This window comes from Ovis aries, chromosome 4, assembly GCF_016772045.2.
Source record: "Ovis aries strain OAR_USU_Benz2616 breed Rambouillet chromosome 4, ARS-UI_Ramb_v3.0, whole genome shotgun sequence".
Taxonomy (NCBI): Eukaryota; Metazoa; Chordata; class Mammalia; order Artiodactyla; family Bovidae; genus Ovis; species Ovis aries.
The window spans coordinates 95,006,070-95,032,442 of NC_056057.1; the positions used below are offsets into that span (position 1 = coordinate 95,006,070).

At 42.3% G+C, this 26,373-nt stretch overlaps 2 protein-coding genes across 17 annotated transcripts in view; both read left to right on the top strand.

The window, feature by feature from the left end:
* Positions 1–19,874, top strand: part of AHCYL2 (adenosylhomocysteinase like 2) — a 188,652-nt gene extending 168,778 nt beyond the window's left edge. For 8 of the 14 annotated variants that reach the window (XM_060415120.1, XM_060415121.1, XM_060415127.1 and 5 more), the window contains 8 exons: positions 1,030–1,093; positions 1,572–1,660; positions 5,463–5,533; positions 7,690–7,784; positions 12,666–12,764; positions 14,693–14,761; positions 14,882–14,960; positions 16,410–19,874. In XM_060415120.1, coding sequence (XP_060271103.1) covers positions 1,030–1,093; positions 1,572–1,660; positions 5,463–5,533; positions 7,690–7,784; positions 12,666–12,764; positions 14,693–14,761; positions 14,882–14,960; positions 16,410–16,588 — 745 coding nt within the window. In that variant the 3' untranslated portion in view covers positions 16,589–19,874. The remainder of the gene's footprint in view (positions 1–1,029; positions 1,094–1,571; positions 1,661–5,462; positions 5,534–7,689; positions 7,785–12,665; positions 12,765–14,692; positions 14,762–14,881; positions 14,961–16,409) is intronic. The other 6 variants (XM_015095379.3, XM_015095380.3, XM_042248812.1 and 3 more) reach the window with 1 other exon arrangement.
* Positions 19,875–24,442: 4,568 nt separating this feature from the next.
* Positions 24,443–26,373, top strand: part of STRIP2 (striatin interacting protein 2) — a 46,018-nt gene continuing 44,087 nt past the window's right edge. For all 3 annotated transcript variants that reach the window (XM_060415118.1, XM_012177459.4, XM_060415119.1), the window contains exon 1: positions 24,443–24,614. In XM_060415118.1, the coding sequence (XP_060271101.1) occupies positions 24,486–24,614 (129 nt within the window). In that variant the 5' untranslated portion in view covers positions 24,443–24,485. The remainder of the gene's footprint in view (positions 24,615–26,373) is intronic.

The window sequence follows — 26,373 nt, forward strand, 5'->3', positions numbered from 1 at the left end:
TCACTCAACAGAAATTGCCTCTGCACTTAACTGATAGTTACTGAGTCTCATCGGGGTTCATGGAGTTACACTAGTTCCTAGTGAGTGGAGTTGTCAAGTCATTAAAAAGATAGATTTCTATTTTCCCTTGGGGCATTTTTAGACTCTTTTCAACAGGAGAGGTTAACCAGATAGATGAGGAGAAAGACCCACAGATATTTGTCAGAACTGTCTCAGAATGGCAGATTTTAGTTGAAAAGTTTCTTCTGCCTAACTAGGGCTTCCTAGAGAAGGGAGATCAACCAGACCTAAAGAGAAACCAGAAACTGCTCCTACAGCTTCTTCTAAGAGAGCCTGAAAACAATAAGGACCTTTATTCTAGCTTCATAGAGACTCAGGGACAAAGAAGAACACATCTGAAAAGGACTCGGCCCAGAAAACTCACTGCTTATGCAGTCAGTGTTGGCATATTTCATGGCTCTTCTCCACCTTGTTGCCTGTTACCCTACCTGAATTAATGTGGGACCTATCGGCCATTCTGATATTACTAAATATAGGACTCATTTATCAGCGTTCTATTTTATGTGTCTCATTCAGTAAGCTAGAAAGTTTACATTAAGCCAGAGCTTTGTCACCTGCTAAATAAAATTACATTATTTTTATTTACTTTTTATTTTTATTTCCAAATATTATATATTCTAAATGTTATATAGTAAATATATATTGCTTTTATGTTTAAAAGTTACTTTGTGGTCTATTGCTTCTTCCCTTTTGCACCACTCCCAGGACAAGGGGAAAAAAAGAAAAAAAAAACCCTCACATATAGATGGAATTGATTGGATAGCATGGAGTAAGAAAATGCATATTTTATTGAACTTTTCTTTCTAGTCATTAAATAGTTTCTTTAGAATAGAAACCAGGCTTACTTTCAACATTCAAAACAAAACCAAAAAAAAAAAAAAAAAAAAAAACCATGAAAACAAAGGGACTCAATCTATTCTTAAGGGAGAAACTAGAGATTTTTCTGATTCAATTTTTCTTCCCCCGTAGACTTAAAAGAACAACAGACATGATGTTTGGTGGGAAGCAGGTGGTAGTCTGTGGCTATGGAGAGGTAAGGTTTAGTCTTTCAATTATTAGGAATTTAAAATGTATTTTGCAAAAATATACTAGAATTTTTCACTTCTGTGGACATCAAACTACATTCATTTACCATTTTAAATGGGAAAAAAGTAATTTCAGAAGCCTCTGGTTAAAGTACAATCTTTCTTTTTCCCTTTGCATTTTTGCTATTTTTTCCTTAAGTTGATTTTCTGACTGTTCCAGTGCGCTGTTTGCGATGTTCTTTTAGCTTGTGTTTTGATTATAAATCGTGAGTGTGGGTGTACTTGTGCAAATGCATGTGCTAAGCAGGGCTGAGGAGTTTGTTTATGAAATGCATTCATTTATTTTTTTCCTGTTTTCCCCCAAGCATGAATCTATTCAGTGAAATTCCCTTTGGGGGCGGAAAGGGGGGTACACTTCACCAGAAGCTTTGAGGAGCTGTTTTCTTCGTGACTTTCCTTCTCATGCTTTCTTTCTCCTCTCTCCAGGTCGGGAAGGGGTGCTGTGCTGCCTTGAAAGCTATGGGCTCCATTGTGTATGTGACTGAGATCGACCCCATCTGTGCTCTTCAGGCCTGGTAAGCATGCACAAGGAGATCTGCTTTTTCCTTTGCAGCACTGTCTAACGTGATCTTGTAACTGCCTCCAAAGAATGGCCTAGTTAACGCAACATTTTCTCTCGGAGGGGCCTGGATCCTGAGAGGCTGGTATTAACTATAAGCACCCGTCTTTCAAAAATCTAGGAGCTCTGCTCTGGGAAAACAGAGATTATCAGGGAAGCTAGAATTTGGAACTCTTGTGGAAGCAGTAACAGGGGAAGCCTTGAGTCAGAAAATAGGTAGCCCCTTCCCAGCTCCACATGCCATCCCTCTCCCTTTGAAAACAATGATCAAAAAAGAAATAGGCTGGCGTCAGATCCTTTCCAAAGTGATGCACCTAAAAGAGCACTTCTGTCACATGCCTCCCCCAGATGCATCACCTCGGTGTGATCAGGAAGAAATGTCAGACAAATCAAGTGAAGGGTAAAATCTACTAACTTTGATTGAAGGATACATAAGAGTTGTTTGTACTGTGCTTATAATTCTTAAGCTTGAAATGATTCCAAAGTTAAAATAAAAAAAAATAGTTCCTCTCTCATCTGTAAATTGTGTGTAATCTTATCTACCTCAATTATGAAAGTTCAGAAAATAATTATATAATTATTACATATGGTAATGCTTTGCTGGTGGCTCAGATGGTAAAGAATCTGCCTGCAGTGCAGGAGACCAGGTTCAATCCCTGGGTCGAGAAGATCCCCTGGAGAAGGAAATAGCTACCCACTTCAGTATTCTTACCTGGAGAATCCCATGGACAGAGGAGCCTGGTGGGCTACAGTCCATGGTGTCGCAAAGAGTCGAACATTACTGAATGACTAACACATACATTATATAATAAATATATAACTATGCAAAGTGTAGAGGGGCTGTCACATAATAAATGCCCACTAAGTGGTAACTTATTAAAATTGTCTCCTGCTACCCTCAACAGGATAGAAATATTGGGTAAAATCTTACAGAAAAATGAAATGAACTTTTTGGCCAACTTAGTACCACTGTCCCTGAAAACAACTGCATAGTCCCCATGTCTGTAGCCTGAATAACCCACCCAGTCTTTACCATTAACCCGCCCGAGGAAGGCACGCACAATAGATGAGGCATGACATTTCCTCTAACCTACCACTCCTCACACACGCTAGCCATCAACCCACAGTTTTCCCCAACAGAGTTGTTGACTTTGTCTAAGTCAAGGCTCCAGCACACAAGGGGAACTGTCACCATTCTAGCACTTTCAGGGTTTATTCAGTTCAGTTCAGTTCAGTTGCTCAGTCGTGTCCGACTCTTTGCGACCCTATGAATCGCAGCACGCCAGGCCTCCCTGTCCATCAACAACTCCTGAAGTTCACTCAGACTCACATCCATTGAGTCCGTGATGCCATCCAGCCATCTCATCCTCTGTCGTCCCCTTCTCCTCCTGCCCCCAATCCCTCCCAGCATCAGAGTCTTTTCCAATGAGTCAACTGTTCGCATGAGGTGGCCAAAGTACTGGAGTTTCAGCTTTAGCATAATTCCTTCCAAAGAAATCCCAGGGCTGATCTCCTTCAGAATGGATTGGTTGGATCTCCTTGCAGTCCAAGGGACTCTCAAGAGTCTTCTCCAACACCACAGTTCAAACGCATCAATTCTTCGGCGCTCAGCCTTCTTCACAGTCCAACTCTCACAGCCATACATGACCACAGGAAAAACCATAGCCTTGACCAGATGGACCTTAGTTGGCAAAGTAATGTCTCTGCTTTTGAATATACTATCTAGGTTGGTCATAACTTTTCTTCCAAGGAGTAAGCATCTTTTGATTTCATGGCTGGAATCACCATCTGCAGTGATTTTGGAGCCCCAAAAAATAAAGTCTCACACTGTTCCACTGTCTCCCCATCTATTTCCCGTGAAGTGATGGGACCGGATGCCATGATCTTTGTTTTCTGAATGTTGAGCAGAGAAACCTAAACATGCTTTAATACTGATTGAGATACTGATTCAAACTACCTTATAAACATGAATTGAGCACTGAGAAGGAAATGGCAACCCACTCCAGTATTCTTGCCTGGAGAATCCCATGGACAGAGGAGCCTGGTGGGCTACAGTCTATGGGGTCGCAGAGTCGGACACGACTGAGCGACTTCACTCTATGTTAGGTACTCTGCTCTGTGGTGAGGATGAATAGGATGAGTAGAAGAATGAAACAAATTCCTGCTTTTAGAAGCACACAGACAAATAACCACCATTCAGTGTAATAAGGGCAATGATAGAGATAAACAGCACATGCTTCTGTAGGGGCACAAAGGAGGAATATCTAACTAAAGAGCGGGAGATTTAAAAACTCCCAATTAAAAAAAAAATGACCATTAAAAATAAATAAAAGATTGAGCAAGGCAGGGCAGGGTAGAAAGAGGTGTCAATAGAGCTGAGTCTTGAAACTTGTTTAAGTGACTTCTTAGTTTGAAAGTAAGTTCCAGGTACAGGGAACATTTTCAAGGGTCACCTAGGAAGGAGAGAGCATGACATGTTTATATTTAAGAAGCTGGAAGTATCTTAATGGAGCTGCCCACATATATCAACTTAAGTCTTCCTGTCTTATCCTAATGTATTAATATCTTAAGCAGGCAAGTGACATGATCCAGACTGCATTTCAGGAAATCACTCTGTAAAATGAATTAGACATAAACTTAGAGGCAACGAGATTGGGCCAGAGTCTACCATAGCAAGGAATAATACAGTCTGAATGTCAGGCCTACATATATAGAGAAGAGAGAATAGATTGTTGTTTAGTCACTAAGTCATTTCTGACACTTTGTGACCTCATGGACTGCAGTGCACTAGGCTTCCCTGTCCTTCACTATTTCCTGGAGTTTGTTCAAACTCATGTCTATTGAGTCAGTATAGATTAAAGAGGTTTTAAGGAATTAAGGAAAAAGAATCAACTGAATTTGGTGACAGTTTTAACTAGGGAGAGGCAGTAGGCTAGGACATTATAGTTTGGCTCTTAGAGTTGGGTAAACAGCAATGCTGTTGCTTAAGACAGAAAATATAGAAGAAGAGATAGATAGGGTTGGTGGAAAACATAGAAGAGACAGATAGGCATGGTGGTGTGGGGAAGATAATAAGTTTGAGGTCCTTGTGGGACATGAGGAGGAGCTATCCAGTGGATAATTTGATCTGTAGCTCTGACGATTTGGAGAGATCTAAGCTAAAGACATCAATGTGAAAATAAGCCACTTGTGAGGCATCATTTGTATCCAAGGGGCAGGAATGGATAAGTGCTGAAAGAAGAGAGGAAAAGAGCACCCCACAGAGTACCAACATTTAAGGATTGACTGAGATCAAGAAGGAGCAATCAGAAAAGTAGGAACACCAAGAGAAAACAGCATCATGGACTCCAGGACAATAGAGTTTTAAGAAGGCAAATAATGTTTAATGTAACAGAAGAAATCAAGTAATATTAGAGTCTTTAAGAAAAATTTGCTTTTGGCATCCAGGAGATCATTGATGATCTTGGGGAGAGCAGTTTCAGTGGGGTAGTAGGTTCAGGTTAAATGACACTTTCTAGGAAATTGATTGGGGTTTCACAGTTAACTCTGTCTCTCTATTATCAGGAAGAATTAGGTCCCAGTGGTAGAAAGAACCTTTCATTTCTGTCCTGTGTGAACTAAGGAAGCAGTTTGAATTTTTCACTGCTAAGAATAGTCCAGCCATATCAAAAAGTGATGTTGGTACCAAAGCAACTTGGGTACTAGCTTTCAAGATTATGTGGCAGAAGGCAGTAACTGATCATACTTTATTTCTACAGTATGGATGGATTTCGACTGGTGAAATTAAATGAGGTCATCCGACAAGTGGATATTGTTATTACCTGTACAGGTATGATTGTGACACAGACAATGGGATGGCATTTGGGAACACTTGCATGGAACAAGTGAAAAATGACTGGAAATGCTCTGAACAAAACCAAACTCTGAAAGCCAGAGATAGTAGTCCACAAAACCAATCTTTCCTGTTCTTCCCACCTCTTCAGAGCTCTGACCAAAAGTGTACCATTAGGCCATTCCTAGAGGAAAGTTTCTCTCTAGCCTTTTTAACTGCTTTATATCTCTATCCATCCTCAGCTACCTAGCAGATGGCTACCAATGAGTTTTATTTGGGAAGCCAGATCTTAAATTTGTACATTAAAAAAAAAAAATTTTTACTTCCAAAAGTGATGTGTATTTCTTTCCAGTCCCTAGAACTAAAGCAAGGCTAGAGCAAAATTTCTCTTGGTTGGAGAAAGTGGGCAAGGTAGCTGTGTTAAATTCCCAAGGAGGTAGGTTTTGAGTTTTAGAGAGTAATATGAGACATGGCTACTTTCCTTATACTGAGATACATACTATTATCTTTCCATTGGAATATTGCATTTCTTTTATAACTCTATTTTAAAGGAGGAAAATCAGAATATTTAAGAACAAAACTATTATTTATAGCCTAAAGGGGGAGCTGGGGGCAAAAAGGGACCATAAGAAACTGTTCTTGTTTCACATCAACCCCTCAATCTCTTTTCTTTGTAAGTAATTTTATTGACGTGTAATTCATTTACCATACATTTCACCCACTCTAAGTGTACAATTCAATGTTTTCTAGCAAATTCACAGGGTCATACAAACATCAGAATCTAATTTTTTTATTGAGATGTAATTTACATACTGTAAAAATCACCTTTTAAAGTATATAGTTCAGTGATTTTTACTAAAGTTGTACAACATCCCATTATCTAATTCCACAACATTTTTTATCATCCCCAAAAGAAATCTTACATCATTAGTAGTCACTCCTCTTTCTACCTCCACTTTTCCCCAAATGCCAAATGGTAGCCTAGGCTACCATTAAGTTTTGGGTCTCTATACATTTGCCGATTCTGGATATTTAATATAAACAACCATACAATATGTTTTTCTTTTGTGACTGGCATTTTTTACCTACCATAATATTTTCATCTTTCATGATTGTTGTAGCATGTATCAGTATTTCATTCCTTTTGATTGCTGAATAACGTTCCATTTTAAGATTATTTCACATTTCAGTGATGTCCATTCTTCAGTTGATGGACACTTGGGTTGTTTTTACTTTTTGGCTATTATGAACAATGCTGCTGTGAACACTGTATGCAAGTTTTTTGTGAACATGTCTTTAGTTCTTTTAGATGTATACCTACAAGTGGATCATATGATAACTCTAATTTTAACATTTTGAGGAAATGCCAAACCTTCCAAAGTAACTACATTATTTTACATCCAGCCAACAATGCATGAGTTACAGTTTCTCCACATCCTTGTCAACACTTGTTACTTTTCTGATTTTTAGATTATAGCCATCCTAGTATGTGTGAAGTACTGTGTCATTGTGGTATTGATTTGCATCTTTGCATGTGCGTGTCAACACATTTTTGTACATCTTCTTTTGAAAATGTTTATTCAGATCCTTTACTCATTTTTTAAATAAGTTGTCTTTGGGACTTCCCCAATGGTCCAGTGTTGAAGATTCTGTGCTCCCAGTACAGGGGAGCTCCCAGCACAGGCAGGGTTTGAGCCCTGGTTGGGGAACTAAGATCCTGCATGCCGCATGGTGCGGCCAAAAACTTTCTTTAAGAAATGAGTTGTCGTTTTATTTTTGAGTTGTAAGAGTTCTGTAGAAATTTTATTATTGTTCGGTAAGAGTTTTTATCATATTATGATTTGCAAGTATTTTGTCCCTTTGTGTAGGTTGTCAATTCATTTTCTTATTGGTATCATTTGCAGCACATAGTTTTTAATTTCAGTGTAATCAGTTTATTTTTTTCCTTTGGTTGCTTGTGCTTTAGGTATTATTATCTAAGAAATCATTGTCTAACCCAGGTCACAAAGATTTATTCCCATGCTTTGCTTAGAGTGTTATAGTTTTAATTCTTACATTTTGGTCTCTGACCCATTTTAAGTTCAGTTTACACATAGTATGAGAAAGAGTCGAACTTCATTCCTTTTCATGTGGATATCTCTTCTGTTTTTAAGGTAATAAGAATGTGGTAACCAGAGAGCATTTAGATCGTATGAAGAATAGCTGCATCGTCTGTAACATGGGACATTCCAACACGGAGATTGATGTGGTAAGATCAAGTGACTCATCACTGGGGGCTTTTATTTTTTCTCTCTTTCCCAAGAAACATAAACTAGAAGAAGCAGCAGGGTCACCAGCCATCCTAAACATGACTGTGCCGGCAGAGCTGTTCACAGTCTGTTCACTCACTAGCCTTTGGGCCTTTGTGTATGGCTTCTACAAAGCTTCTTCATCTCAACTTAATCATTTCAAATGAGTGTTTTTCCACCTAAGCTTGATGCTTACTTGTACTGTAAGCCATTTCATCTTTGTGTTTAGGATTAAGAGCAAAAAAGGATATACTTATGTGAATCAGTATGCTAGTCAGTATTTGGGGGATATTTGAATTTGCTATAAAAGTGAGACAAGTAGGTTGATCTAAGGAAACAAGTCCAGGCAGAGAAATCTATAGGCTGGAATGAGAACACTGCTTAAGATTGACTGTGTCTATCAAATATTGTGGTTTCTTTTTTTTCTCTCCCTCTTTCATGGTGCTAACTCTTCCCTTAATGTATTTTCCAAACTATAGTATTGGATCTCCAGGTGTCACAATCAGTTCAGTAGCATGTGTTCCTCAAACCTGGAAAATCTATCACCTTGATTCTCTAACTTTATTATAGTCATCAGAAATCTTCTGATCCAACAGAACACTTGGTCCTACCAACTTGCCCAAGTAATAGTTAATAGAAGTGCTATTTATTAGACTTACCAAAGTATCTCTCAGTGTGACTTTGCCTCTGGTTTTAAATTTTTCTGGCACTTTTCTGGCACAGCTATATTTCTCTCTGGGTAAATGGCTCAAGCAAAGCATGCTTTCATCTCCACTGAGGGCTGCTCTGATTGAGCTTCAGCATTGCCAGGTGAGGATCAGTGGATATACTGGGAGCTTGTTGGACATCTATTTTAAATGGTATCTCTTTTTAACTCTATGTTCTATTCTTCTGTTATTAAAAATAGCTGGGAAAGAAACAACCTACCAGAGCCTCTTTCTACCCTTGAGGTTTTTGAGTGGCGTGACTCCATTACTTTGTCTTACCATGATATTTTCTTTATAATGAGTAATTTGTTTAGTTTTTATTTTTGAGGTTTGTGGGGTTTTTTTTTGGTTTGGGGTTTTTTTTATTTTTGGTTAAGTTTTACTTTTGTGTGATACTGTGCCTTTATTAAGTGGTCAAAGATATTAATATTTCTAAACTGTCCAGCCTATGGTTGAGTCACTTTGGAAAAGTTTGCTCTGTCTTCAACGGTAGTGTCACAGGGCACATAAATGAAATTTAAGGAAATAACAAACTGAAGTAATCATGGATTCCAGAATGTTCATTTACTCCTTAGCAAATATGTGTTGAGTTCTTGCTCTGCTCTGTGCTTAGTCCTAACTGGCTGAAGAAGCAGCAGTGGACAGTATGCCCGCTTTCTCGGAGCTTGTATCCTAGTGTGGAAAACTGACTAGACAGACAGTTATGTCAGTTAGTACCTAATACTGCAGTAAAACAGAAAGATGAGTGCATTGAGGATGCTGTTTAATTAGGGCAATCAAAGAAGGCTCTTTGAGGAGGTAACATTTGCACAAAGCTTGAATTCAGAGAGGAGGTAGAAACATGCTTGATGTGTTTGAGGAACAGAAAAGAGTGTTTGGTGTGTTTGAGGAACAGAAAAGATGCCACTGTGGCAAGGACAGAATGGATAAAGGGATGAGGATAAGAGGCAGGCAGCAAGGAGGTAGGAGGTTAGGTAGTGCTTTTAGGCCATGGCTTGAACTTTAGATTTTATTCTTTGTACAAGAGAGGCCATTGGAAGGTTTTGAGCAGATGACTGATGAAATCTGACTTATGTTTTAAAAGAGTGCCCTGGCTGTTATATGACAAAAATACTTACGGAGCTTGAGTAGTGATAGGGACGATAGAAAACTCTTTTCAGTATTTCCAGCAACAGAAAGTAGTAGCTTGGGTTAGATGGATGGATAAACAGTGGAGGTGGTTAGAAGTGATGTGAAGGTAGCAGTATATTGTCAAGAAGTGATATATTGTGTAGCAATGGGATTTGCTACATGGACTGGATGCAGAGTGTGATAAAAAGAGAGGAGAATCACTATAAGTTAACTCAGCAAAACTGCAAAGGAGAATGGTTTGGTAAATTTTTATCCAGATTTTTTAGTGATAAAAAGTGTAGGGGAGGGAGGCGGGAGGGGGGTTCATGTTTGGGAACACATGTAAGAATTAAAGAAAAAAAAAGTGTAAGGGTCTTTTCTTTGTGAAAGAATTTACAGTTAACCTGACCTTGAAATGTTGACTGCTGCATTTTTAAGATGGAATCGCTCATGGAAAGAGTTGGAAACCTATGTTATTTTCTGAAAAATAAGACCATGAATACTCAGGGAACCTGTGATAGAGACTGTGCTCTCAGCTGCCTTTCGTCCAAGTCTTTCTTTCACATACTTCCTTTCTCCTGAAAAGAGACCGGCTTACACATATGTGTCACACAGACGGTCTATTTGATTGTAAGCTTCACAGTTCAAGTAGCTAAACCATTATGTGCACATTCTTTGAAAGTTTTTGCCAACCAAAGAATTACCACCTGAGACTTGCTACCAACTCCATGCTTCACAGGACTAGAACCACAGTTGTTCTCGGCTTTACAGTGGGATGTACACCTAGTTTGGGAAGGGAGTGAGCATAGGGAATCTTTTTCCTTGTAGATTGCTTAGTGACTACAAATTCACAGAAAAGGCATTGGATGTCTCTAGGCGAAATTCTTGTAAAATTGCTAGCCATAGGAAATGCTTCTCTCAAGGAGTGTGAATGGCAAATAGACTTCAGTAGATTATTGGGGTCGCCTGGGCAGTGCCAGGGGTCACTTAACCAAGTTTCCTTTCAAACCCCATTTGAAACCCTCAGGTCTTTGGCTTGCATCATAGCCATCCCAGTTCTGTCATAAGTCGCCTCTACTAAACATTGACTATCTTATGATGTTCCTAAGAAGTTCCCTTTTCTTGATTCCACTAGATCTTTTTTTTCAGGGAATACTTCCTAAAACAAGAGACTCTTATTGTCATCGTGTCAACTCCTTACCTCCAATCACAAGGATTGCTTGTCCCGTGGAAGATGAGGAATATAAAACACTAAGAACTTGAAATACTTTAAGTCTCATTATCTCAATGGAAAAGTTGCTAGTGTTACCAAGGAGTATCTCTTGTCTCTACATGGTTGTTGTCCTCCATGGTAATATATCTGGAAACTAAAGAATTACTTTGTATATCCTTAACTTCCCAAAATGGCCTATTTGTTCAAATTCTTTTAAAATTCTATTTACAGTGTTTCTTTATAAAATTTCTCTTTAAAATTCTAATTTTAAAGTAATGCTTGCTTAATTTAAAATTCAAGCAATATATTGATAAATATATTTTAAAGAAGTAAAAAATTTACAAAATTGAGATTATAGTATATTATTTCTACTCTAGTTTTTTTCACTTAACAATAATGTATAGTTTAAGAATTACATTATATTCCATTGTATGGAATTATCCTGATTTACTTAGCCATTCCCATGTTGATATACACTTTTTGCTATTATAAGTAATGCTGGGCTAAACATTCTTGGGCACTTATATTTGTGAACTTGAACAAGTATTTCTATAAGATAGAGCCCTAAAAGTAAATTTGATTGGGCAAAGTGATTTGATTAGGTAAATAAATAATTTTGTTAGCTACTGCCAAATTGCCCTCTAGAAAAGTTGAACTAATTTATGAAACTTGACATCTCAACAGATTTTATATTTCCCATTTACCTAATAAAGAAATGGTCCAGACCGTTGATAAAGTCCTAAATGTAATGAATATAATTATATGTCTTTCTTTCCCACTAGATTAGTAAAGAAAGATACAGTCTCTGTCAATAAACAGCTCACAGTCCAGTAGGGGAGTCCACAGTCTTATCTATAATAGTGTTCTTTGCTAAAATGCCTAGACTATAGTATATACTCTAGTAAATGATTGTTGTATAACTAAAGTGTTTCTCTTTCTTTGTCTGAAAACTGCTATTTGGCAGAACTTCTCAGTGTTACCAACTTGAGCCAATGAGTTTTAGAATACAGACTCCCTTTCTATTTTAGGCATTGCCTCTTGGAAGAAGGGAAGTTGTGGTCTTAAGTCTAAACCCTGTGACTGTTATTTGATTGCTGCCGTTAATAAACTTAACATTTCTTCTCTTGTTCTCGGAATATACACTATACAGAAATGGAAGGAGGGTGAGCCATTGGGAGCTTTACTCTACCATGAAGCATTGCTCTAAAGGCTACCTCACATTTGCACCTAGGTCACAAAGCTTCTGTAACCTTAGGGTGAACCACCCTCGTTGAGAAGGTGGAACCTGGGACATTGGAACATGAGGGCAAAACCCTGGGCCCCTGCATGCTCTTTGTAGGGCATTCAGCCTTCTCTAACTAATCTCACCCAGCTCTGACCCTCCTTTTCCTGTGTCTCTTCAGCACTTACGTGTTCAGTTTGCACTGTATTAATTTGCACTGTTTGCATGCTGCTTCATAAGTATTAAAGGCTTTTATCCCCTCACAAATGTATTGTTTTGTGTCCCGAAGGCAGAAACCATGTCTTTGGTTTCTTTTGTATTTCCCATAGCACCTTTTACTGTGCTCAGCAGAGAGTGGGCGCACAATATATGTTGTGGAATGACATCCTGAGTGACCCCTCCCCTGGCTGGGCCTAAGATTAAATCCCCTGAAATGGAACAGTCCTAACCAACCCAGGACAGGTATTCTCCATCTGGCATGTTGGTTGCTTCTTTCAACTTGCTATTTGAAATGGCTCCCTTCAACATCTTTCCATCCAAAAAGTGGGACTTGGCACAGCTGATGATGTGCTTGCCATATGTGTTCCAGGCGAGTCTGCGGACACCAGAACTGACGTGGGAGCGAGTGAGATCCCAAGTTGACCATGTAATATGGCCTGACGGCAAGAGGATAGTATTGTTGGCAGAGGTAAGATCTGTGGCTGGTAGAGAGATTCACCCCTGGCAGGAGAAACTGCAGTACCCAGGTCTCCTGCCCCTCACGTTCTCTCATGCTTTCAACTCCTCTTAAGAAGAGGCTTAACTACTTTACCAAATGGATTTTATATCTAATTGTGAAAGGTCTTTTCATTCAGCAATTAAGGAAACTATTTTGGTTCCCCACTTTTCACCAATTATCCTGTCTCTCCGTGTCACTCTGCAGGTTGAGTCAGACAATGACATTACTGTAGAAGGAATTAACGAGTAGAACCATTGACACTTTGAGTGATGCTTACAAAGAGATAATGTCATTTGTGGGAAGGTTTAATCCATAGGCACAAAGTAGATATTCCTGACTGTAACTAAGACAGTCTTAGGCAAACTCTGGGAAGGTCCTGTCTTTGCTTATAGATTCCTTGTTTCTGAGTGTCCGTTCCCCTAAGTTGAGCCAGCCAGTTATGTATTGGTTGTGTGACTGATAGTTCCCTATGACTTCTTCTGGGCTTCCCTGGTGATTCAGCTGGTAAAGAATCCACCCACAATGTGGGAGACCTGGGTTTGATCCCTGGGTTGGGAAGATCACCTGGAGAAGGGAAAGGCTACCTACTCCAGTATTCTGGACATGACTGAATGACTTTCACTTTCACGTTCATGACTTCTAGTTCAGCCTTCCTCTTGACTTCGATTCCATTTTTCTTTCTGGCCACACCTCATGGCCTATGGGATCTTAGTTCCCCAACCAGGGATCAAACCTGCAACCCTTGCATTGGAAGTGTAGTCTTAACCGTTGCGCCACCAGGGAAATCTGCCTTTTCATTCCACTTAGACTTCCATGTCAGTGTTTGGCCACTTTCCCTTTCCTGACAGCGTCTATTCCCTATCCTAGATTTCTGACAGCTGTAACAGTGCCCCCTGTTTTTACCTTGACACTTTTCTCTTCTTCAGGGAAAGATACCAAGGTTACAAGGAGAATACTAATACTTTCCTTAGTTTTGATCTTCAGTCTTATTTCTTAATTAAAGAAACAATATAAAAATGTAAAACATATGCTGTATTCACCTAAGGACCTTTAAATTTTGGTGTATTCTGCCTATTCACCTTTTCTCACCTTCTCAAATACTGTAGGGCATCTATAACATATGTATAGAGTATGTACAAGGAGAGGATGGGCAGATTGTTAAATATTCACTGACTGCTTTAAAGTCAGCCCACTGTCTGGTGACTTATTTCTAGTTGCCCTGAGAGGTTCCAGCTAGTAATTTTGGTGACAAAAGCTAGCACCACAGTTGTTTTTTGCTACTATGGTTGAGCAAAAACTATGGTCAAGCTTCCTAGGAAATAAAGTAGTAAAGGATGGCATTGGGGTAAGGTTCTAGTCCTTCTGACTCTCTGAATCATGTACTGGAAATACATGACTGCTCTTGAATTCAGGAGAAGCAAGCTGAAGAAGAAGCACAGAAACTATCGCAGCCTCCTAAAGCAAAAAATATCTCCCATCACAACCTAGAGAGATTGCCCTTGAATTTGACCAGATCATTGTTTAGGACATTTTTTCAAAGGAATACCAATGGCCCAGAAGGAAGATATTCTGTAATAGAAAGTAAAAATTCAAGGGAAATATAGCCTTCCTTGGCATAAGCCTCTGTGTCAAGTGACCACCTCTATTTTTTTTTTTTCTATTCTTTTTTACATAAACCTAGAGATCTTTTATCTTGTTATCTTCATCAGGTCTTCCAGAACTTTTTAGCATTTCACTCAAAGGTCAATCAGTTCATTTCCGTTGATTGAACAACTGCTTTTTGTCCAGCATGTTAGTTGAGAATTGTTTGGAAAATGGCAATCATGTTCTTCTCACATTGCACCAAGTCAGAGACTCTGTCTAACCAACCCCTATGTGTGTTAACCCTTGCACTCTAGGGCCGTCTGCTGAACCTAAGCTGCTCCACAGTGCCTACATTTGTGCTCTCAATCACTGCTACAACTCAGGTAAGGCCTCCAGAGTGGGGAAGCAGTGGGCTGGAGAGGGACACTAGCCTATGAGGGTTTCACTTGATATGGGGTAGGTTGCTATGAGTGGCCTTTCAGCATCCATCTCTGCTTTTCTAGGCTCTAGCCTTGATAGAGCTCTACAATGCTCCTGAGGGTCGCTATAAGCAAGATGTCTACCTGTTGCCCAAGAAAATGGGTAAGCATGAGCTTTTCTCCTCTTTCTTACCGAGTAGCCCAGAGTCAGAGACTAAGTGGAGTTGGGGGACATGATATTTCTTAGGAATAAAAAAGGGATATTTTCATCTTGTAAAGTAGGATCTAGACTTCCTAGACTCTATCCCCAGTTGATATACCACATTTTCCAAATAGGTTGCCCTGATGAAGTCAGGACATTTTGCTGTGATTTAGTTTACCTGTCTATGAATTCTCAGGACTTTCCCAAAGTATCTATTATACAAGAAGAGAATCTCAAAGGAAAAAAAAAAAAAATCTTCCCCTCAAGAGAGAGGAAAACCTTGGGACATCTGACTTACTCTAGTTCTAGGCTGCTGAATGGCCCCTACCAAACTTTCCTACTCCCACCTCCTAACTCTGACCCTGTTATTTCAGGCCAAAGGAAAGACTCTGAACAGCTTCTATTAAGAGTTTAATTATGTGGCTCTTTCGTATAAGAGAAACATTAAACTGCCTTAAGTTTTTAAAGAATACTGCTGTAAGCGCCTGAACTGAGAGTATGTTTATAAACTCCCAAACCAAAAATTGGGGGAGTAAATCAGCTTCTGGTTTTGTTTTGCTTCAGCATTAGATGCACAGCAGCTGTGAGCAGTTGATATATTCTCCTTTAATAGACACTTTAGATGAATGTAAAAAAGTCTAATAATCCATAGCTGAATATATAATGAAGTTAGGGAGACCAAACCAATACATAGGAAGTGACACAAAATTCTGAAAAAGTAATAAGTATTTAGGTAAAAGAATATAAATAGAAACCGCTAAGAACTAGGGGGACTGAAAACAAAGCCAATAGTGTAGGATACTCCTCAGTCACTCTTTTCAGAGCTCCACAGGTGTTAGTTTTCCTGAGTGACCCAGAGTATCAAGTTCAGGGCAGAACTAACATAGGAGCTTCCTGTTTTTTAGTCCCTCCACTCTCCCATCCTTTCTTTTGCATTCTCAGGCTGATTTGCTGCTTTCATCTCCCTCTCACTTTTCTGTGGAGAAGGAAAGGTTCCAGGCTGAAATAGCTTATAAGGAAGAAGTGTTATGCCTTTGAAAAGCACTGGGCTTAAGCTCAAGCAACCATTCCTTAGAATTGGGGTCCAGTGAGCAAAAGTTAAGCTCCAAGAATTAGAAGGTGTCTTGGGACATTCTCTGGCTCAGATGGTAAAGAATCTGCCTGCAGTGCAGGAGGCCCGGATTCAGTCCCTGGGTTGGGAAGATCTCCTGGAGAAGGAAATGACAATCCACTCCAGTGTTCTTGCCTGGAGAATCCCCTGGACAGAGGGGCCTGACGGGCTATAGTCCATGGGGTCACAAAGAGCCAGACACAACTGAGCGACTGACACTTTCCACTTTTTAAGGCTGGAGAGGACAACCAGACAAGAAGCATGAATGTTTATACTGGGTCTTGTGTGATCTGTTTCAGATGAGTATGTGGCCAGCCTACACCTGCCCACCTTTGATGCCCACTTGACTGAGCTGACAGATGAACAGGCCAAGTATCTGGGGCTCAACAAGAATGGGCCCTTCAAGCCCAATTACTACAGGTACCTTGAACTCCCTAGAAATGGGGAAGCCTGGGTAATCATGAGCTTCCTGCACTAGAATTGGTCTTGGCATCCATCACCATATTTCCATGAACTCAGAAAAATAAACCCACTCTCCCCACTGCCACCCCAAAGGATTCTTTGAAGCCATGTCCAAACATTAAATAGTGTTCCCTTTCTTGATTTGTCATTTCATCTTCTTGATATGACGTTTATCCCTGTCTAGAGAAAATCTGGCCTTTGTCATTGATATGAAAAAGCACTCCATTTATCTACCCTCACCACACACTCCAGAAAAGTGCCTGCCTCCTCGTTACACCTTTAGGCAGTCTCTTCGTGTCCCAGCATCCCCACAAGCTGATAACATCACAGTCTCATCTTTCTTTTTCCCTATAGGTATTAAGTTCCTGTAACTCAAGCCAGAAGTTTTAAGGAATAGAACTCCAAGTCTTTTCTCCACTCCTATACAGGAAAGAACCCAGCAAACTGCTTCTCCAATAAGCTGCCCGCCGTGCTCACCCTCTATGTTAGATTATTTATTTATTAAAATCTAGAGTCCTGTGCCTGTCTCCTCGGCCCAGAGTGTGGTTGCTGTCCCAAGGGCTGTGAGAGCCACAGGGGACAGGCTGAGGAAGGAAAGAAACGGGGTTCCCGGTGCATCTTCTGCATCATTCCCCACTGACTCAGAATCCTCAGCACTGGTCATCATTCTCTAGTCCAGGCTCAGGAGTTCGTCTGTGGATTCCAGACTCCTTGTTTTCTGGGGTTTTCTGGAATAAATTTTTAGCAGCTGCCTTTCTCAGCTTTGGCCCTTCCCCAGGTGAGGCCTTTTGGAAGCCATTGAGTTAACACGGCTTGGGTTCCCAGCCTCGACCCTTGCTATCACTGCCTTCTTTATAAAATGGCTGGGAAGGAAGGAGTGTTGTGTCTTTGGCAAACTGCACCAAGATCTCAGCTGTGCCTCTGCTTCCTGGGAGTCTCCTTTCTTACCCAGGACTCCTTTTTTTCCCCTTGAATATTTATGTCCATTTTAACACTTTCAGGTTCCAAGAGGAGTGTGCCTCTACTATTTCCTCAGCAGCTCTGATGTTTGTCAGACATTTGTTTTGGCGTCTTTCTAACCCATGTAGCCTCTGCTCAGGAAGTGAGGGCCAGCCCCACTGGGGCCCATAATTTTACTTCCTTGTCATTTAACTGGATAGTTTCCCAGGAGGCCCCCTCCAGATTGGCACTATCTCAGAAAAAAGGAAGCTTGTGAAACACTGCTTCCCGAAACTTCCTTCAGTTGCCTAAAACTCCTTCTAAAGCTGAGCAGGAAGTGGCTTACTTTCCAAGGGACCTGGGAGATCAGGGCTTCAGAAATGCAGCCCACAGCTCAGCACCCTACAGAAGCAGAATATAGTTATTTGTCTTCTGGGAACGGCTTTGACGCTTAACTGGCAAAGCTATACAGGGAAGACACTGTAAACTGAATCCATGTGATCACAGCTAGGTTGACTAATTTGAACCTCATCAAATATTCATCCCTTTGGCCATTGCCATTGATGAAACTGAGATCTAATGTCTCTGCAGTTTGGTCTGTGCTCTTTCTTCTCTGCTAGGATATCGCTTTATGTTCTGCCCTTTTCTATCTTGGGATTCTGTGTTTTGGAGGTAGTTTCTTAAGTAAACTCCGAAATTACAAAAAAAAATGTAATATGAGCAGCCTGAAATGTTGTGTCCCACCTAAGAACTGAATTCCTTTTGGAGACTGACCTGTTAGTCTCAAGGGTTCCATGGGGACCAGATTGGTTCCAAGAGGTAAAGTCTCCAGACCACCCAGGATCACCATAACCTTCCCAACCTAATTCTGCCCTCTGATTTCTACCTTCTCTAACTTCTCCTGCTCTTCACATATACCCACAGAGCTAGTCTGGAAATGACCTTTCTTTTGGAGGCAGGAAGGTAGACCTTAGGTAAATGGCTAAATTTGCCTCATTAAATAGTAAAGTCTCAACCCATAGAATCTGGTTCCTCAGAGGCCATATATCTTAGCAAGTACTGGAAAAATGCCACATATGTGGCTTTATTTTTTCATGGAGAAGATCATAAATGTTGACAATTCCACCAGGCCATTCAGTTCTTCCTTTTGCCTACCCAGTATAAATTAACTGGCTTTTGTATTAATTAACTGGAGAAATTGCAGAAGATTCAAAAGATGAGATTTGTATCTCATCTTATATCCAGAGATGATTCTATTAGGCAGGTATCTGGACCCTAGCCTATTATGCTCCTAAGCCAAAAGTCATAACCTGTTGTTTCTCAGCAAAACCTGGCAGCTGCCTGTGGAGCCCACAAGCACGTGCTGGCCCTGTCAGCGCACACTCTGCCTTGCTATAGTGAAGAGGCCACTCCACATGGAAAAGGAGCCACACTGGGCTTCCAGATTAGGTTGCCGTGTTGCTGCCCACGGTGAGGTGTTTGCCTCTGAGTTTCAGGTGACCACTCGTCCTTTCTTTCTGGGGACTCTGTATCATAGCCATTAGTGAGGAGGAGGTCCAGGCCTCCTGAGTATTTGGGTTCTACATTGGTGGTGGAATTTGGTCATTATTCTTTCTGCCCAGGTAATCAGAACAAAAGTGTCTTCTTTCCTCACTTAGATGCATCCTAAGTATCTGGATGCATCTTAAGCTGTCACCTTAAATGCATTTCTAGGTATCTGGAAGCCTGGGAAAGAAGACCAATGATCTCTTTATATGTGGCCCTGGCCTGTGAGGTCTTACCATTTTCTCTGCAATGAATTGTGTTTATTTTCAAGGATTTTTTTTTTTTTTTTTGCCTTCTTAATAGAAATATTTTCTTTTTCTCATTCAAAAAAAAAAAAAAAGTGGTATCTGGTCTACCTTCCCTCTGCCCTCCTGGCTCCTAATCCTTCCCTCCTATATGAGCACGGCTCCCCATGGCCACATGCTCCTACGAAGCTTTTCTGCTGCTTGGCTTTTTCTGAACAGATCTGAAATTGCTGCTCCTGTGGTTTTCGCCAAATTAACTTTGTCATGGTTTAAAAAAAAAAAAAAGAAATCAAAATGCATTGTTGCATTAAGCTTTTTTAATAAAGGAAAATTACAGAAAAAAATAGGCAACACCAGCAAATTATATGTGGACAAGTTCTAAACTATATATACATACATATATATATAAATAATCATCTAGTTCTCATCATCATCTTACTGAAAGGAAATAAAACCTCTAATGATTGCCATTTCTGAAAGGCTCTTGGAAATCTTTATGTCTAAGTGATTGTATTAGATCAGCAATAATGAATATGTAATCTCAAAAGATAAATAAAATATTCTTAAAATGGATTCTGTACTGAGAGTATTCCTTGCTTCAGTAAACTAGGAATTCAGAGATGAGAGAGGTTCTGGGCAACGAGCTAGAGAGCCCACTGTAGTGCAAGGATATGAAAAGCTGAAGCACTTACCAATAGGCGGCCTTAGCCTTGAGTCCCTTATCCCGTGGTGGATCACTCCAGTCATAAATGTCTCCCTCCCCCCACTGCCCACCCTGTTATGTGTATAAAGAGCCTGCTTTCTTGGGGCCACGCCTCTGGGGAGTTGAGACATATAGGCTTAAGGCAGAGAAACTAAATAAAGCCTGGTTCTTGGCTCCCCAAGCCCTCTCTGTGCTGCCGTTAGCTGGAGAGCACAGAAAGGGAGCATCCTATGGTATGGGCCCAAAAGACCCTGACTAGAGGATCTGACTACTACCTCTAACCAAAGAGAAGAAAGGAATCTAGCAGAAAATTGTCTCCAAGTCAGGTTTTGCCTGACTAAATCATAACCAGAGGATCAGTCCAGTTACTTGTTCTTTCTCATTTTGAGAAATTGCCACTAAAGATAGCCATTTTCTTTACTTAACAACCTAAACTAGTTCTACATCTTGTATGCAAGATGGTTTCTTCCTTGTCAGAATGTCACACCTCTGTGACCTCTGTATCTAAACTAAGGGCCATGGGGCTGGATGAACCATCTTGCTACTCTACTGGGAGTTGAGAAAGAACAAGCAGTTGGATTCATCCCCGTGTTATGATTTAGTCAGGTAAAACCTGCCTTAGAGACAATTCTCTGCCACATTCCTTTCTTCTCCTTGGCTAGATGTAGTAGTAAGGTAATTGGTAATGGCTCAAAGCTGGCCCTTTCTCAAAGCAGATGCAGCAGCTAGCAATGGAACCTGTGAGCCAGCTATAGGGTTTGCTTCGCTACAGCAAGGTTTGACTCTTTTGTGAAAGATGGAAACTTGAGAGCCTCGGTCTTAGTTTCAGGTTCACAGGGTCCTTTTAGGCTACCCACTGCAGTGCAGTTTCTCTATCTTGTAGTATTGTGGAAAGAGCTTGGGGTCAGGCTGACTTGACCAACTCTACCATTTACAAGTTGTGTGACTCAGCCAATTTATTTGACCACTCAGAGCTTCAGTTTTCTTGTCTGTCAAATGGATAATGTTTATCTCCTAAAGATTTAATGACCTGATTTCATTTTTAAGATACTGCTTAAAGACCCAGCAGACACTCAGACACTTAGTTGGTATAAATACCAATTCCTTATCTCAGTCTAGGGCCCTACAGCCCCAATTGCATTACAGCCACATGTGTTCTTGATGGAGCAAGGAGGGTATTCTATCCTTTTCCTACTATTTTATCCTGACTGCCCAATATCTTCAAAGCTAGGTATTTTAAGATTTCCTGCAATCTTATTTTTAAGCTTTTTCAGTACTGAGTGTTATCTATTTAATCACAAATCTGACCTCTGGATTAAAGTGGAGTGCTTATGGGGGAAATGGGCATGTTTGGTCCTTGTAACTATACCTGTTTATACCTCTTTCTAGCCCTCCGCCAGCACCCTCACAATACCTCAGTTTTGGGACAGGGAAAGTGGTAATGTAGTTTTAAAAATAACTTAGCACAGGAGCCATCTCTGCAAGAGGTACACCAGCCCCTAATTAGCTCCAAGGTATATTTATGGGCACCTCTGTGATCAGTGATGTTGATGGCTACCACTCTTTTGTTGACAAATAAGCTAAAAGAAATAGAGTGTGTGCCAATTCCATGGCCTACAGTTTCAGTTTTAAGTTAATCTGTGGTTCCTTGTTACTTCTTCCAGTAGTTGTTTCCAGATATCTTCCTCCTTATAATAAGCTCTAAAAGTCTGGACCTCTAATGATCAGATAGATGTCTGATCTTCACTGTCTCCCATTCGACTGCAGTGTGGAAAAGATACTGGAGTGAGGTCTCTCCCCATGTTGATTCTTTGTAATTTCCATAGCACCACTTTTTAAAACCCCATCTCCCAAAGTGAAGCCAGATGGAGCTCTAGGCTCAGCAAATGGCTTTACAGAGAGGCCAGAGGGGACCTGACTGCTGTCCTCAATTCTACTCCCAGTTGAAGATGACTCTGCTCCCTTCGCCCTCAAGATAGGTTGGAAAAGGAACAAAGACTCCAAAGGGGCCACTCCTGTCTGCCATCACTGTTGGGGATCCTGCTGATTGACTAGACTCAAAAGAATATGAAGTTCTGGGCTTATCAATCCTAGAGCTCTGACTGCTTAGGAGGAGAGGTACAGGGAAGAGGGAAGGTAGAAAAATTAATTCTTTCATTAAGAAGCCCCAATGGGCTGTGCTGGGGCAGGCCTACCACGCTGAAGCAGTGATGAGCTAGGCGTGGGTTGTGAATTTTAAAGCAGAGTATGAATCTTTAAGAGCTTAACAAAATTTTACCCTGGAAAAAAAAAATTCCAAAATCAAGTAGTTTAGGCCTTGAGCCAGAGACTTTCTTGGAAATTCATATCAATTCAATTCTGTTTAAACCAGTGGGTCTCAACCACAGATTTTGCCCCTTAGGGGACATCTTGCAGTATCTGGAGACATTTTTGGTTGTCACAAGTAGGGGGAGGATTCTGCTGGCATCTTGTGAAGAGAGGCCAGGGATTGTGCTAAGCATTCTACAACACACAGGACAGCCCCCCACAAGACATTGTTCAGTCGATAGTACAGAGGAAAGCCTGTGTTAAACACAGAAACAAGCAAACATGGATTTACAAAAGCTACTCTCAAAGAGCTTATATCCAGGTTGAGGTGGGTGGGAGGGAGGTGCGGAGAGGAAAGGAAAATTATGAGTGGGAAGAATAAAGAGATATTGGAGACGAGGGAGAGAAAGGAACTCAGAAAGCTCCAAGGAGTGCTCTCTCTCAACTCTGCCTGGATCTGTCACTTACTAATTAGCAGAAGAAAGTGTGAAGAAGAGAAATGATCGAAGAAGGGGGATAATTCCTTTTGGCCCCTTACTTTGGGGAAATAGTAGAAAATATGAGGATTGTGGATCCAGCCAGACTTGACTGACACTAGCACAGCCTGAGTGGGTTGAGGGTTAAAAGACAGACTCTCTGGAAGAGGAGGTGATGACTAAATGGAATTTTAAAGGAAAAAGTTAGCCAAGAGAAGAGCAGAGTTTCCGCCAGTGAGAGACACTGAAACAAGATAGAATATGATACCTTGGGAACTGCATTGTGCTTAGTCTCTTAGTCGTGTCCAACTCGTGACCCCATGGACTATAGCCCACCAGGCTCCTGTGTCCATGGGGATTCTCCAGGCAAGAATACTGGAGTGGGTTGCCATGCCCTCCTCCAGGGCATCTTCCCAACCCAAGGATCAAACCCAGGTCTCCTGCATTGCAGGTGGATTCTTTACCATCTGAGCCACCAGGGAAGCCTGAGAATACTGGAGTGGGTAGCCTATCCCTTCTCCACGGGATCTTCCCGACCCATAGATCGAACCAGGGTCTCCTGCATTGCAGGTGGATTCTTTACAAGCTCAGTTCGCAGCTGAGCTTGCGAGCTGCAAGCAAGGAGTAATTAAGTGAGAGTCCTTGTTTCTTTATCAGTAGTATTGGATTAATGAAAACCTGTCAGAGAGAGATGATCTGCAAAGAGTCAAGTGCGATGTCCGGAACATAGTGGCAGTTCAACAACCTCCCTCCCCCAATTCCACCTATTCCCCTCTGGCTGCTTATTTGGGGCTTCTATCACCATCCCAGATTGCATACATATTTACAATTAGATGCTTTTTAGGTAAATTCTAAAGTGGGCAAACCACACAGCCTCATCTGCCCCAGGTAACAGCCCTTAGAAGGATCCTAGAATGAAGGAAAGGACTGGGGAACAGGTTAGGGTAGGGGCTTGCTCTCCAATCAACATTTACTCCCTAGCACACCCGGAGAAAGATACTCGCCTTCAGCTGAGAAAGGCAGGTGGCCCGGAACAACTCGGTAAGGCACCAGAAATTTCAGTAAAGTGAAAACGCCCAACCCCATCCCTCAACCCCCAATCTTCCAGTCAAGCCCTCACTCCAAGTGGCATGAGTTTGCCTGAGAGAGAGTCCCTGGTTTCCTGCAGTATCCTTGACCAGCCATTGGTGCCATCCCTCCCCTTAGACTGAAGCGGGATTTGGGACGTATTCAGGAGCCAGGATTTAGGGGGGCAGAGGTCTGTCATACTGGGGAAACTGACACTGCAGTGGAGCAGGAGGCGGAGACTACAGCTCCCCGAAAAGATACCTATTTGGGAGTGGGTGGGGGCTGAGGGACACCAAGTGAGAAGTAGAGCTAACCTGCTAAAACTCAAGGCCCAGGATTTGGGAGGTGGAGCTGGGAACAGACACAGGAGTGTTAGGCTTACCAGTAACGCCGCAGGACTGAGGAAAAAAGGTGAGGGGGATAAAAATCCCTTGAATGAGCCCCCCACCACCTCCAAGTCCCGCTCGGCGAGGTGTAACAGCCAATCGCCCTGTGGGGCGGGGCTGCGGATGACGGTCGCAGCCAATCGTTGTGGAGGGGGCGGAGCCGGGCTTCCAGCGCGCGGCGGCGGCGGGGTCGCCCGGGGCAGAGAGCGCAGAGAGGCAAAGGGGGACTGCTGACTGGAGCGGCATGGAGGACCCCGCGGCGCCCGGGGCTGGGAGCCCGCCAACCAATGGCAACGGCAACGGCGGCGGGAAAGGGAAGCCGGCGGCGCCTAAGGGCCGGGAAGCATTCAGAAGCCAACGGCGGGAGTCGGAGGTGAGGAGCCCGGAGGGCTTTCAGTTAGGGCCGGGAGACACCCGGGGCGGGAAGCGGTGGCTGAGGTGCTTCGGCCGCGTCCCCCTCCGCCGTCCGGAGCCCCCGGCGCGCCCTGAGCCGCTCCTCAAAGCAGGCACCTGCGGGGCCAACAGCAGCCTGAACTCCCGGCTTTGCAGCCCCTGACCCTCTCCGTCCGTCTCCTGCTGCAGGTCGGGGGCTTCCCGGCCCTCTAGCCTCCCCTTTGGGGGCGCGAAGGTAGAGCGTGATATCCAGTGTCCCAGATACTTTCAGATATTTACTCGCTTCATCGCTGTAGCCCCCTGAAGTGGGAATTCGTGAGGCTGGTTTATAGCGGAGGAAGCAGGCGCGGAGTGGTGAAGGGACTGGCCTGAGGGGTGGGAGGCCCGATCCCCGCCGCAGTGAAGAGGGGCCGGCGTCCAGGCGGAGGGGCGCCACCCTCCCACTCCGAGGCTCCCCGCGCCGATCAGAGGAGCCGTGGGACTTCGGCCCTTCCCGTTACCCCCGTGTGCTGGCTGGCCCTGGAGGGAGCGCTTTCCATGGGATCAGGACCCCTCCCCCGTAAGGGTTATAATGAGACAGGAGTCAGGCGGGCCAGTTCCAGAGCGAGTGGGTGGACCTACCCCAGGATACAGACCCACAGATAGGAGTGTAAATGTTCTCTGTTCTTAAATCCTAACTAGGAGGATGAAAGGAGTGAATTAACATCACCTCTCCAACCCCCTTCATCCAGCCAGTTTCCATCAAGTAGCCAAGAGTAGAACTGGATCTGAGCCGGGAATCAGAACAGACCGCAAGATGTCAGACGTGAAAGGGTCTGTAGAGATCACCTGGTTTCAGCCCTGCTTTTACAGAAGTGGGAGACAGTAGTAGCTTGCCCAAGACCATGCATCCGGCACAGTGGCCAGGAGTACCAGGCTTTGGGGTCAGTCAGACCAGGTTTTTGAGGTTTTGAATCCCAGCCCTGCCATCTACTCTCCATTTGACTTCTGTCAATTTGCCAACCTCTGAGCTCCAGTTTCCTCGTCTGTAAAATGAGGTTAATACTACCTACCTCTGAAGGTTGTGATAAAGTCAAAATGAGATAAATTGATGTGAAATGTTTAATTAGTGCAGGCGCAGTGCATGTAGTGGGTTAGCACATAGTAGCCCTTAGTGCTGTTTTCATCATCAAGGGACAGAACTGGTACTAGAAGCCAGGTCTTAGGCATCCCAGTCCACGGTTTACCATTTGAATTATATTTCAGTTCCAACGGGATTTCACAAATGCTTTCTATTTCGATACTGACAAGCATCCATTTTTTAGGAGAGGGAAGTGGAATTGGTAGAAAGACTGGCCTGAAGTGACACCACCTTTCAGAGGCAGAGCTCAGCCATCCTGCCATACTAGATCAAGGTTTTATGCATCGTGTCGTCTCCCTCCCTGCCTCAGTATGAATCTGGTCTTTAGGGCACCCTGTGCCTCCTTCCGCTACAGAGACGTTGTTCTTGTTCAGATGGCTTTTTGGAGGTGAGGTGAGGCATGGGGAAGTGAGTCTTTTATTCAACAATTATTGAGTCCTCCTCTCTATATGCTCAACACCATTTTAGGTGCTAGGGGTACAGCAGTATACAAGACAAAGTCTTTGCCCTTTGGAGCTAACATTTCTTGTGGAGGTAGAGAGACAATGTGGGAGTGAAAAACAATTTCAGAATGATGTGTTCTATGGTGAATTAAAACTCCTCTTGAACCAGGAGGCCC